Source organism: Oncorhynchus kisutch, linkage group LG18 (assembly GCF_002021735.2).
Source record: "Oncorhynchus kisutch isolate 150728-3 linkage group LG18, Okis_V2, whole genome shotgun sequence".
In the NCBI taxonomy this organism is placed as follows: domain Eukaryota; kingdom Metazoa; phylum Chordata; class Actinopteri; order Salmoniformes; family Salmonidae; genus Oncorhynchus; species Oncorhynchus kisutch.
This window is the reverse complement of record NC_034191.2, coordinates 53,870,643-53,884,122: the sequence shown is the minus strand read 5'-3', so window position 1 is coordinate 53,884,122 and position 13,480 is coordinate 53,870,643. Positions and strand designations below refer to the sequence as shown.

General features: G+C 44.8%; 1 protein-coding gene across 1 annotated transcript in view; it reads left to right on the top strand.

The window, feature by feature from the left end:
* The window catches only part of LOC109908746 (cadherin-6-like), an 81,286-nt gene that overhangs the window by 28,277 nt on the left and 39,529 nt on the right, over positions 1-13,480 (top strand). The window contains exon 2 of the mRNA XM_020507414.2: positions 9,517-9,952. Within this exon, the coding sequence (XP_020363003.1) occupies positions 9,716-9,952 (237 nt within the window). The 5' untranslated portion in view covers positions 9,517-9,715. The remainder of the gene's footprint in view (positions 1-9,516; positions 9,953-13,480) is intronic.

Genomic DNA, 13,480 nt, shown 5'->3' with positions numbered 1-13,480 from the left:
GGAAGTTTATTTTTCTTATATCAAGAAGCTTAAGTGGTGCTTTAAGCCAGATACATTATGAGAGATCTATATGTCCAATTGAAAAAGAGGTCCAAAGCCTAGGCGTATACAAAACACCTTTACAAAGTGCAAGTATCACTCTCCCCTCTGCATGTACACTACATGTGTGACTGAACCATCCATAGTGTAAAATGTGCTGGTTTACTGTGAGCTTACAGGAAAATGCATTCTTCTCCGCCAAGGAAGACTAAGAAACACATATTTTCTCCTCCCTACAGATTCTTTTGTTAGAGTCATACTACTTTAGATTTGTAATGTGTTTTCTGTTTAAGCTCCATGAATTATGTATTGCTGTCTGACAATTGGGTCTGTGGCTTTATCTATTTCATGTAGCTGACCTGCTGTTTGAATAGCAATGTGTTTTTATAAAGGTCCCCCTGTTTGTAATTGTCACAACCAGGCTAGAAAGGGGGAGAGAGGGAAACGAAACAAACTAAACGTGGGATTGCAACAGCTGCTCTGATTTTCAATTCACAGTGCGCAGCTTGACCTTTGTGTTGCTGAATCAATGCTTCCGCCTCAAAATTGCACCATTCATTTGAAAAAGTAACGATTTGGTAGGAGTCGATCTAATCTCCAGGTACGTTATTTAATCAGAACAACCCAAACAATGAATAATGGAAAATAAAAACACATTTTTAATTACATTTGTTTTGATGTGTGTTTATTTCTGTGTTGATTTTTTGGGGGTATTTTATTTTTCCTGTGGACAGTGTATTGGGTTAACTGTTGAGAGAATAGGCTTTCAACACTTGACTGCATATGGCAGGCACATACACTTGGAACACACAGACACACACACTGACACACAAGCACACATACCTGTCCCATTTGCATAGGAATAGAGGCTTCCATACCGCGGCACATTGGGCGAAACAGGAAATGAGGGGAACACGCGCTGAGAACTCTCCTCCTTCTCTATTGTAAACAACTGAAAGGATAATTCCTAAATGGCACCCTATTCCCTATAGTGCACTACTTTTGACTGGAGTCATATGGGCCCTGGTAAAAAAAAGTTGTGCACTCTATAGGGAATAGCGTGTCATTTGGGACAAACATAAACACTGGCCGTCAGGAGACAGACAGCCCAGACCTCACTGACACCAGCCAAGTTCAAATTGTATTTGTTCTCATTCAAAAACTTCAGCTGGGTTTGATTTGAAAGAAAACAAATAATATCTGAACGCAGGTCTGGTCCGTATTGACACAGCCCATAGAGCTCTGATCTAACGCTGCAAAGAGAAATCACAAAACCACCAGTGTGTCACATAGGTGTCACAGACCGACAGACTGAGCTGAATACTAATCTTTTTAGCCTGCCCCCTTCTTTTAACTATTATTTGTAAGCTTCTGTCGCAGATTAGACCTGTCCTATTATGCAACAAAGTATTCCCATCTGTCTGCAACCAGGGTCCTAGATGTCATTCATCTAGGAGGAGCTCCATGACTGGTGGTGCCTCATTGGGGGGAATCAAACCACCAGCTATCTATTAGCCCTTAGTCACTGTGAGGACTCCAGCTGAGAGCGAGCGAGAGAGGGAGACTTTTCCTTAACTACTATGTCACTCCAGGGCAGTAAAAATCACAGGGCCATCCACTAGACTAGATAGAGTGATAAAAAGTAAGAGATACAGGACTTGGGATTAAAGAACAGTATGTTGAGAGAGCTGGTATAGCAGTAACCCCAATTTAACACACACAACCTAGCTGAAGAGGTTAAGACAACAAATGGACTGGCAAGAAAGGGTTACTCCAGTATACTGTCTGCAGTATCGAAACTGGGCTATACATGCAGTAAAGACAAGTGTTTTTTCTGAGTGTGAGTGGTGGCGGCAGTGCGCTTGTTTGAGTGATGGGGTCATCTCTGAATGGAAGCAGGGCTGGATATAATGAGATATCTGCTCCAAAATGGCACCCTAAATCCTATATAGGCCCATAGGGCTCTGGTCAAAAGCAGTGCACTATATAGGGAATAGGGTGACATTTGGGATGCACCCTGAGAAACGAACCCGTCTCATTGACTTGGCCCAGATCTGATGATTTATTTGGTTATTTGGGAAGCATTTGGGCAGCCAGGCAAGGTAATGTGTTTGCAATGAGCTCTGGAGCACTACATGTGGATGTATTGCTGAGGGAACACCCCCGGAACATTGACAGAGATGGTTTGAGCTAATACATCCCCACCCTCTGACAGATATGCGACAGACTAACACAGCTCCTCCCCCTGACAAGGATGGTACAGGCTAATTTGTTGGTCTTGTGTATGAGAATATACATCAGTGTTATTATGCACACTGACATGCACTTGTTCAGGGCATGATCGAAGTATGCATCCTCCTTATTGGTTTGAACCTTCTTAATTGATAGGCACTCATTGGTTGATGGCCTGGCTACTCTGAGAGCGGGCGCAGATGGAGAGATGTTAGCAAGCCGTTAAGATAAACCATCAGATTCCAGATGCACTTCTACATACTTTCAGATCAAATCAAATCAAATGTTATGTGTCACATGCACCGACTACATCCTTACCTGTCACGCCCTGACCTTAGATATCTTTGTTTTCTTTATTATTTTGGTTAGGTCAGGGTGTGACAAGGGTGGTTGGTTTAGTTTTTGTATTGTCTAGGTGTTTTTGTCCTGTCTAGGGTTTTGTATATCCACAGGGTTTTAGTATGTCTAGGTATATGTAGGTCTATGGTGGCCTGAATCGGTTCCCAAATAGAGACAGCTGTTTATCGTTGTCTCGTTGTCTCTGATTGGGGACCCTATTTTGGTTTTGTGGGTTATTGTCTATGTGTAGTTGCCTGTCAGCACTCATGTCTTATAGCGGCACATTTGTTTTGTATACTTTGTTCAGTGGTTCTCTTTCATTAAAGAAGAACGTATTCTTATCACGCTGCGCCTTGGTCTCCTTGTTATGACGAACCTGACACTTACAGTGAAATTCTTACTTACAAGCCCTTGACCGACAATGCCTTTAAGAAGTTTTAAGAAGAAAATAAAAGTTACAAATAATGAATTTAAAATAACAATAGAGATGCTAAATACAGGGGTTCCGGTACAGAGTCAATGTGCAGAGCCACCGGTTAGTCGAGATAATTTAGGTAATATGTACATGTAGGTAGAGTTAAAGTGACTATGTATAGATAATAAACAGAGAGTAGCAGCAGATTAAAAGAGAGCTGGGTAGCCCTTTGATTAGCTGTGCAGGAGTCTTATGGCTTGGGGTTAGAAGATGTTAAGAAGCCTTCCAGTACCGCTTGCCATGCGGTAGCAGAGAGAACAGTCTATGACTAGGGTGGCTGGAGTCTTTGACAATTTTTAGGGCCTTCCTCTGACACCGCCTGGTATAGAGGTCCTGGATGGCAGGAAGCTTGGCCCCAGTGATGTACTGGGCCATACGCACTACCCTCTTTAGTGCCTTGCGGTCGGAGGCCGAGCAGTTGCCATACCAGGCAGTGATGCTCTCGATGGTGCAGCTGTAGAACCTTTTGAGGATCTGAGGACCCATGCCAAATCTTTTCAGTCTCCTGAGGAGGAATAGGCTTTATATTGCCCTCTTCATGACTGCCTTAGTGTGTTTGAACCATGATAGTTTGTTGGTGATGTGGACACCAAGGAACTTGAAGCTCTCAACCTGCTCGACTGCAGCCCCATCGATGAGAATGGGGGCGTGCTCGGTCCTCCTTTTCCTGTAGTCCACAATCATCTCCTTAGTCTTGATCACGTTGAGGGAGAGAGGTTGTTGTCCTGGCACCACACGGCCAGGTCTCTGACCTCCTCCCTATCGGCTCTCATCTTGTTGGTGATCAGGCCTACCACAGTTGTGTCATCGGCAAACTTGATGATGGAGTCATGTTCCTTTCAAGAGCATGAACACACTCCCTTTAAATGGGAATATGACAGCCTGTATTAACCTGGTTCAGATAGAGCTGAGGGTTGTTTCTCTTCCCCTGAGTACAGTTAGGAGATGTGACTAAGGTGTGATTAGGGTCCCCTTAAGGCTGAACCGTAATCACACCTTAGTCACATCTCCTAAGAGAATAAACAGGTCCTACTAATTACCCCCAAAACAGCCCGAGCAAAGCCAACAATGAGTACAAACAAGAGGAGAACCTTGAATGTCTCAAACTTTCCTTGGAGAGAAAGGGTGAACATACGCCTCTCGCAAACTACTTCTCTGTAAAGGTGAATTACTCAGTTTGCTACATACTCCTCAACATCTTCCAGTTTCTCGACTGAATCCTCAGTCATTATTGAAGGCGACATGAAAATACTTTTAAGACACAGCTGCGTCTAGACATTCACCCCCAGCGAAACCAAAGATCAATATATATTGACAGGTTTCAGAATGAGAATCTAGAAAGTCCTATGGCTATTCCGCTGAGAGGGGACGAGGAGATTGGCAAAACAAGGACAGCCAGCCAGCCAAACACTAGCTACCCTATGTTTTAGCTCATTACTAAAAACATTGTGATAGACTAGCATCCTGTCCAAAGGGTGTACTTTTCCATCAAGCTGCCTCACGCTACAGAAACAAGAGATTGGCTCTTACCCTATGGGCTGTTCTGACTTGGACTAGGTTACATACTTTAAAAGGTTGTCTCCTCGTCTCCTCTCAGCGGAATAGCCATATCCCCATTTAAAGGGAGTGTGATTAGACGCATCCTTGTGATGCGAGGACAAGGCAACCTAACCCTCCCCCAGTATCACATCTGTTTGGTTCGCATCCTCTCACCGGCAGCCAACTGATTAGTAAACTCTCAACCCACATATGAACAATAACTGAAGGAAAGACACAAAAAAAGCAAAGCGTTGTATTTGGGTCAGCTGCACTATTCCCAATGCACCAAGTGGGATTTAGTGATAAATTTAGCCAAGAAGAAGAGGGATACTATAGGAGTACCTCTGTCTGTGTCCGTGGATGCATCCCAAATGACACCCTATTCCCTTTGTTGTGCACTACTTTAACCAGGGACCTGCTGAAAATTTGTGCACTATATCGGGAATAGTGTGCCATTTAGGACATAAAGCATGAACCTCTTAATAAAGTCAGAGGGAGGCAACCATGAGTCAAGGCAAAGGGAACGGAAACTGTGAAACAACCTGTCGCTGACAGTGTCACACATTAGCAGCCTATAAGGACCTCCTCTGTGGTTTGTAACAGGGCTGTGTACCTGCCAACCCTTTCTACCCCCCCCCACCCTTGCTCACCCCTGGCTGACATTCTCCTCTCTCACTTTTAATTGCCCCCCTGGGGGCTCTTTCTGGGTTGCCGTGGAAGTCTGGGTTGCCGTGGCTCAACGGGCGCAATAGGGTGCTGCCTCGCAGTGTCGCTCATCCTCTCTCATTAGGAGAAAAAAGACAAAGGGAGAGAGCGAGAGTGAGATAGGAAGGAAGGAGAGAGAGAGAGCGAAATGGAGAGAGAGAGAGCAAGAGAAGACCTAGAGAGAGAGAGAGAGAGAGAGAGAAGACCTAGAGCGAGAGGGAGAGAGTAAGAGAGAGAGATCGAGGAAGGAAGAAAGGAGAGAACAAGAGGAGGATGGGTAGGACTGCTGCTCCTAGGTCAGCTCTGTTCTGCCTGCTTCCAGGCAGTATGCACGAAATGCCGCCAATGGTATTTGGTGTAGTTACACATCCACACTGGAAAAGCCATCCATGGATATATTTGTGTGACTCACTGTCTCCATCTCTATCTCTGTGTCCCTGAGTTTGATAAGAGCAATAGATACTTAATAGCTAATTGTTATGAGTTGAAATGTTATTTCATGTAATTGTATGAGTGCAGAATCATTGGGCTCCAAATTGCCAGCAGACACATTCATTTTGCTCACCCTGCATGGAACACAATGCTGTATTATTGCCGTATGTAGTGACTCCAGACAATCTGTGACAGGCAATTTCAAGCAATCTTTTTTTTTTTTCAAACAGTTGCAATTAAATGGTGCAGAACTGGATGCAAGGAGAGAGAGGGAGTAAAAGGTGGAGGGAGAAAATCAAGCAGTGTTGGGGTTGTTGTAAACACATTCTCTTAACTGGGAGGATATAATTGTGGTGTCATGTTCCATTACACAGGTTCATTATGATGCTGACACTCACTGGGGCTGGGAACCAAGAAAAGAGAGGAGAAATACTCATCACGCACAGGCACACAGATGTAGAGAAATCTAAGCTATGAATGTAACTGACCTACTGGTCCACTGTCTGGAGAACTATGGGGTCAGAGAGCTGGGGCGGTGTCCCAAAATGGCACCCTATTTCCTACAGCGTACTACTTTTGTATCCTCACAGTTAAAAGTAGTGCACTACATAGGGAATATGATGCCATTTGGGACAGCATGCAGGGCCTTTCTATACAGTTAGTCAGGCATTAGCTTCCAGCCTTCCATGGTGACATTATGAAGAAATCTATTGAAAGGACAGACTGCCTGCCTCCCACCAGAGCAGAACTTTGTGAGAGAGAGAGAGAGAGAGAGAGAGAGAGAGAGAGAGAGAGAGAGAGAGAGAGAGAGAGATGCAGGCTGGCTATAGAATGTACAGTAAAATATAAATGTGTTTTACAGAATTCATTATGGTGTATTGTGGGGAAATGTTGGTGGGGAAAGAGTGTGTGTGTGTGTGTTGAGGAGCTGAAGACTGGAGGTATTAGAAGGCTCTGAGAAGTGACCGCGGAGACCACATTGTATTTCCAACTACACTGCTGAGTCCTACAGCAAATCAATAGCTCCCAGTCCCCCTCGCTCCCTCACCATTGTCAATTAAGGAAATTCATCAAGTCAAGTGCGTGGGGACTTGGGAAAGAGAAGGAGGGTAAGAAGGAGGGTAAGAAGGAGGGTAAGAGGAGGGAAATAGAAGAGAGGAAATAGAAGATGGGAAATAGAAGAGAGGAAATAGAAGGGTGGAAAGAGAAGGGTGGAAAGAGAAGGATGGAAAGAGATGGAGGGAAATAGAAGAGAGGGAAATGAACACGCTCATAGGAACATTTAGATTTGAACCAGAGCTTTCCACGTGAGAGTTACTTAGAGAGAGATTGTGAGTGGGCTATGGGTTCGGGTACTCTAGTGCATCATAGGAAATAGGATTCCATTTGGGATGTGACCTATATTCCCGCCCTGGACATTATTAAAAGGATGACAGGCCGTCACTCTCACCTGCTGTCTGTTGTGACCAATAGGTTCTTATTCCCCTGCTGAGGCAGGCAAAGGACACATGCAAAGTGACTCCCGCATCGCAAGCGTCCGAAAATCTCTATGATAATGAATATCAGCTGAAGCGCATACAGCAGGCAAATTAGAGGAGAGGAGCTTTGACATAGGCTATAATAAACTGCAAGGCATGAGGAAAAAGAGTAAGAGGGACCTAACCCATCAACTTTTACCATTTATGTTTTGCCTCATAAGGGGAAAGGAGGGTTGAAAGCAGGGAGGTGGGGCAGGAAGAGAAGCCTTGGCTTGGATGGCTAGAAGGAGAGAGAGAAGACAGGTAGGGTAATGGATGGGCTAGACACACACACACACACACACAGCTCCTCTCCTGACTGTCCTGCTGACTCTGCTCTGACAGGACATTTCTACCTCTCCTTCACTCCCTCCATCTCTCCGTTTCTCTCTCTATCCTCTTTCTCCATCTCTCCCTTTCTCTCTCTATCCTCTCTCTCTGCCTAGTCTGACCCTCCCTCTCTCTCTCCATCTCTCCCTCCATATCTGTCTCTGCCCACCCTATCCTGACCCTCCCTCTCCCTTCATCTCAATTTCAGCTTCTCCCTCCCTCTCGCTATCCCTCTCAATGTGTCTTGACCATTCTGTCTTTCCCTCTCTCTTTCTAGCTCAATCTCCCTCCACTTTCTGCATGCAGGTCCAGATACTTCTTCCTTTTCGTCCTGTGAAAAGCAGAGCTGCTGTATAGCGGTCTGCATCTCTCTATCTGAGCCGAGCCTGTGTGTGTGTTTCCCAAATGACAACCTATTCCCTGTATAGTGAACTACTTTTGACCAGTAATAGTATTGGCCCTGGTCAAAAGTAGTGAATTATAGAGTGAATAAGGTGCCATTTGGGACACATTCTGTATGTGATAATGGTGCTGCTGGTTCCCAGTGTGCCCACTGATAACCCAGTGCCTGCACCCCAACGGTGCCACACCCAGACAGGATTAATGAGCACCCAGACAGGAATAATGAGCATAGGAGCATGTCCTTCCTCATGGACTGTTTTTTGAGTGAGTGAGTGAGTGAGTGAGTGAGTGAGTGAGTGAGTGAGAATGTGTGTGGCAGTGTGTGATCTGTGCTTTCAAGACAGGGCCCGATTGTGTGGTTTGCAAACAGCCATTTTGGGCACTGCATCACAGTGCTAGAGGCATCACTACACCCTGGTTCGATCCCGGGCTGTATCACAACTGGCTGTGATTGGGAGATCCATAGGGCGGCGCACAATTGGCCCAGCGTCATTCTGTTTAGGGGAGGGTTAGGCCGTCATTGTAAATAAGATTTTTTCTTAACTGACTTGCATAGTTAAATCAAATATAATATTAAAACACAGTATCTTTATATTGATCTCAAAGTAATAAACTCAGGTTGACATTGCTCAGGGTCTCCATTGACAGCCTGCTGGCTCTGATAACAACGTGTTCCCACGCAGATTGTTTAAAGAGATACATCAAGCTAAACATGCAGACCTGGCAGTCTATTAAATGTTCATTCAGTTTAGTTTCTTAATTGAGATATGATGTGTGGCAGTATACACAGTAAACAAAAGTATACAAAACATTGGGAACACCTTCCTTTTGCCCTCAGAACAGTTTCAATTCGTCAGGTCATGGACTCTACAAGGTGCCGAAAGAGTTCCACAGGGTTGCTGGTCCATGTCAATTCGAATGCTTCCCACAGTTGTGTCAAGTTGGCTGGATGTCCTTTGGGTGGTGGACACTTCTTGATACACTCAGGAAACTGTTGAGCGTAAAAACCCCAGCAGAGTTTCAGTTCCTGATGCAAACCGGTGCGCCTGTTACCTACTACCATACCCTGTTCAAAGGCACTTACATTTTTTGTTTTACCCAATCACCCTCTGAATACCACACATACACAATCCATGTCTCAATTGTCTCAAGGCTTAAAAATCCTTATTTAACCTGTCTCCTCCCCTTCAACTACACTTATTGAAGTGGATTTAGCAAGTGACATCAATAAGGGATCATAGCTTTCATCTGGTCAGTCTATGGCATGGAAAGAGCAGGTGTCCTTAGTGTTTTGTATATAATAGATGTGTAGGATTCCAATTATGCCCTTTATAGCTGTGTCAACGTGTGAATGGAGAATTAGACTCATTATGTTGACTCCTATTTCTTTAAAGGGGCAATTGGAAGTGTCATTTCTGAGAGAGATGCTACAGAATCCTACATTATCATAGTGTGGCAAACTGTTCTAACAGCACTAAGTTCCTGACTGTGTGTTCTATGTTCCAGATACTGGCTGGACCTGGGCCCTAACGGCAGACTGGCCCATGCTGCTGCTGCAGACCTACACCCAGACCAGGAGGAGTGACCCAATGACTAAATGTCTGACTAAAGACCACTGATCATTTCACACTAACACCCAGAGGGAAGAGACCATAAACTACAATCAAGCTGTGGTTGAAGCTTTGTAACTATTGACCTGGCAGTCATGTTGAGAGGCAGAACTGTCCTTCTCCTGCTGGTCCTCTGGGCGTACCTCTGTTCCCATGGGGACGGGCTGCGTGCACTGAAGAGGACTACAGGGGGTCGGCGGGGGGTGGCTTTGACGCTGACGGGGCAAGATGCCAACGGAGTGCCTCTGAGACGCTCCAAACGAGGATGGATGTGGAATCAGTTCTTCCTGCTGGAGGAGTACACAGGGTTGGATAACCAGTATGTTGGAAAGGTACAGCATGATGTTAACTCTCTCTTTCACTCTTTTCTGTTTTCTTTTCATTATAATGAAAAATGTGATGTTGGTTGGTTGAATAAGACATGAATTTGTCAGTAATACACTCTTTCTGCAATATAATCCATACACCTCACGTGATCATTTCCCAGAGTGAATTCTGTTCGGGATACTTTAACACCTAGACAATGATTTAGGTCAATTTAGCATTTCCCCAACTAATGGCCTACTAAAAGATTGGGAGAGGGGAAGCTGATCCTGAAGCACTACCTAGGGGAAAGCTGTACCCTTAGTACTGCCTCCTAGGCTGAGTCAAATGTAGAGTTGTCTGATGTGTTTAGTGCTGACTGTCAGCAACTATATGTGGTAGCTCGGCCGATGTCCACTCCAGTTATAGTATCAAAGCACCCTACGGAGGTAGCGGACTAGCGGAGCCCTACAGCCAAACACACAGGCTTCTTACAGCCATTATTTGTCCAACAAAAAACACAACTTTGACCTAGATAGCATTGCGGAGAGTATGCCTACAAGGAACAATATCAAAAAAGCCCATGCATTACATGCTAGACGAGAGAGTCAAGGAAGTCAAGATATCACTCTGTCGTACTACATACTGTAATTGAGAAGACTATTAAAGTGAAGCATACCAGCCATTTTAAGACGAGTGAGTGAGGAGGAAGAAAGTGAGGATGTTTTGTGAGGATTGGTGTTTGTCCCAATTGGCACCCTATTCCTTATATAGTGCATTAAAAGTAGTGCACTATACAGAGAATAGGGTGCCATTTGGGACGCGGGCATGAATGAATAGGGTATGTTTGCTTTGCATTCGTGACCGTGACGTCAGTCCCTCCCTCCGTCCGTCCAGAGGATAGAGTCACCCAACCCAAATGAGATTCCACAACACAACGTCGTCCCCAAGTGAGACTTTCAGCCTGGCTTCTAAAAGGATTACACAGCTCGTGAACGAACGAAGCAGAGGAGGGGAAGAACAAAAACGGGAAAATAGAAGAAAAGACGGTTAGACAGGAGAAATAAATAAATAAATAAAGACAAGACAAATAATAAAAGAACGTATAAGACGTTCGACATCAAAAGTCAACCACTGGAGCGTAATCAAAACACTTTATCTCCTTTGAGCACTGATTGATGTGGGGGCTCATCCTTTACTGTGTAAAGGACTAATAGACAGCACTCACACTCACAGCAACAAACCTTTGAGCTGCGGTGTGGCCGTGGGGATGGAACAAAAACATTTTCTCCAGTCGTTTCATCCTGAACAGAAACACTTTGTTTCATTCCATTCCACTGCTCCGACCAGCAAAACAACGTTCCGAACCGGTTCGAACCCCAAAGAAACGAACGGTTTATATCGTTCCTTTCTCTTCCTTATGAAATTTATGTTTTTCATATTTAGCGCCTTCGATTACTTCACCAATCAGTACTGGCAAGGTAGCTGTTTACATGCGTGATGGACAGACAAGTGTAGCTTATGGCGCAAGATGCGACCAACATTTTATGGGTTATGGAGAGAGCGAGAAAGGGTTATTAAGGAGGAGGGTTGAAGCGCTGGGCATCGTGTTATGACATGCATTATCTGAATTAGGTCCACAGAGCTATACCTAGGAGGAGCTTTTTTTATATATGCGTGGCCACGCTACTTCAAATCACACTGCGTATACTGCTTGCTCAGCCACACCAGTGTGTCGGAAGAAACACTGTTTGACTGATGACCGAAGTCAACTTGCAGGTGCCCAAGCGTGCCACAAGGAGTTGCTAGAGCGCAATTAGCTAAGGTAAGCCCCCCTTCCCCTACCCAGGATGACGCTGGGCCAATTGTGTGTCGTCCTATGGGGCTCCCGATCAAACCCAGGCTGTAATGGCGCCTGAGCCCTGTGATGCAGTGCTTTTGACCGCTGCGTCACTCAGGGACTGAGGAGCGGCTTCTATGGAGGTCCTTTGAATGTCTTTTGAGCTTGACCTAGCCAGCTAACAAGCTTGTGTGTGCGGAGTGGCACCAGAATTAAAAACAAGTCTTACCTTTTTGTGGTTAATACATTCAACGTTAAACGTGATAACTAGGCCTAAAGTATCATTAACTAGCATTGAAAAAGTTGATCAATTCTTCTCTAGCTAATTAATATATATCTTCCTATCTTCTGAATCACACTTGTACAGTAGCCTATGGTTCGGAGGGAGAAGGGGCAGGTTGCCTAGACACGCACACACACTGGCAAAGATTTTCAGCTTGCAGGCAGACACTGGAATATGTTTCTGAGTGACAAAGTGGGGGCTTTGCATAGGTGCTTTTTTGCCCGTTTTTTTTGTGGGACGAGAGAAACATTTCTGGAACGTAAATGATTGTTATTAACCGGTTCCTGTGCTTTTCAAATAACGGTTCTGTTCCGGAACAGTATGGATCACTTTCATTCCAGGTTCCGTTCTGTTCCTTGAAAATGTTTGTTATTTTCCGGTTTTCGGTTCTGTTCCCTGAACCAGAACCAACCCCTGGTACAGACACACTGAGAAATCTGGTTGCCACAGTTGGAGGTTGTTCGTAGAATCTAATGCTCGTTTGTGGCCGGGAACTTGACTTTGAGCGAGAGCACGATTCTCCATGTGGGGGAGCTGACAGAAGTGACAAGAAAAAGGTCAAATGAGGGCACTTTTCCCAGTGTAATCCACCCCCTAGCTAGCAGCAACATTAGCACAGCTTGCCAGGTAGCTTACATTAGCTACAGCAGGCACAAGACTACCATACAGACTGCCACCTTGTGGTCTGCAGTATTGAAGATTAAACGGTTCTATGTGAACAACAAAAGATTAACTGCCGACACTCTGGGCAGAGGTACTAAGTAGTCTACCTATCAGCAGTCAGATTTCTTTGTGTGTCTTACCCTTAAATTAATAAGAGGCTTTCTACTGAAGGTAGACACCAATAAGGCATCAAGCCATGGAGGAGTGTTTCACTTAATGAAGCCTCTCTGAGCGATGTGTGTTATCACACAAATACACACAGATTCCGGAACCTTTGCGCACACACATGCACACACAGTCTTGTACAGCTAACTTTATGGGGACACCAATTCAGTCCCATTCAAAACCATATTTCCCCTAAACCTAACCCGTACTCTTAACCCTAACCCTAACCTTAACCCAAAAACCTAACCTAAACCCTGAAACTAACCCTAACACTAAGCCTAGCTCCTAACCCTAAACCTAGTTCTAACCCTGACACTAATTCTAACCGTATCCCTAAACACATTAGAAATAGCATTTGACATGTCCCCAGTTGGTCAAATTGTTGTTTGTTTACTATTCTTGTGGGGACTTCTGTTCCCCACAAGAATCGTTCCCCGCACGCACACACACACACACACACACACACACACCACACACACACACACACACACACACACGCAAAGTCACATCACAGGCGCCAGAACAGAGCAACACAAAATGGAAACCTTTTGTCATTGAGGTTGACTCTATCTGAGTGAGGGAACACAGCACAGAACAATAACATTT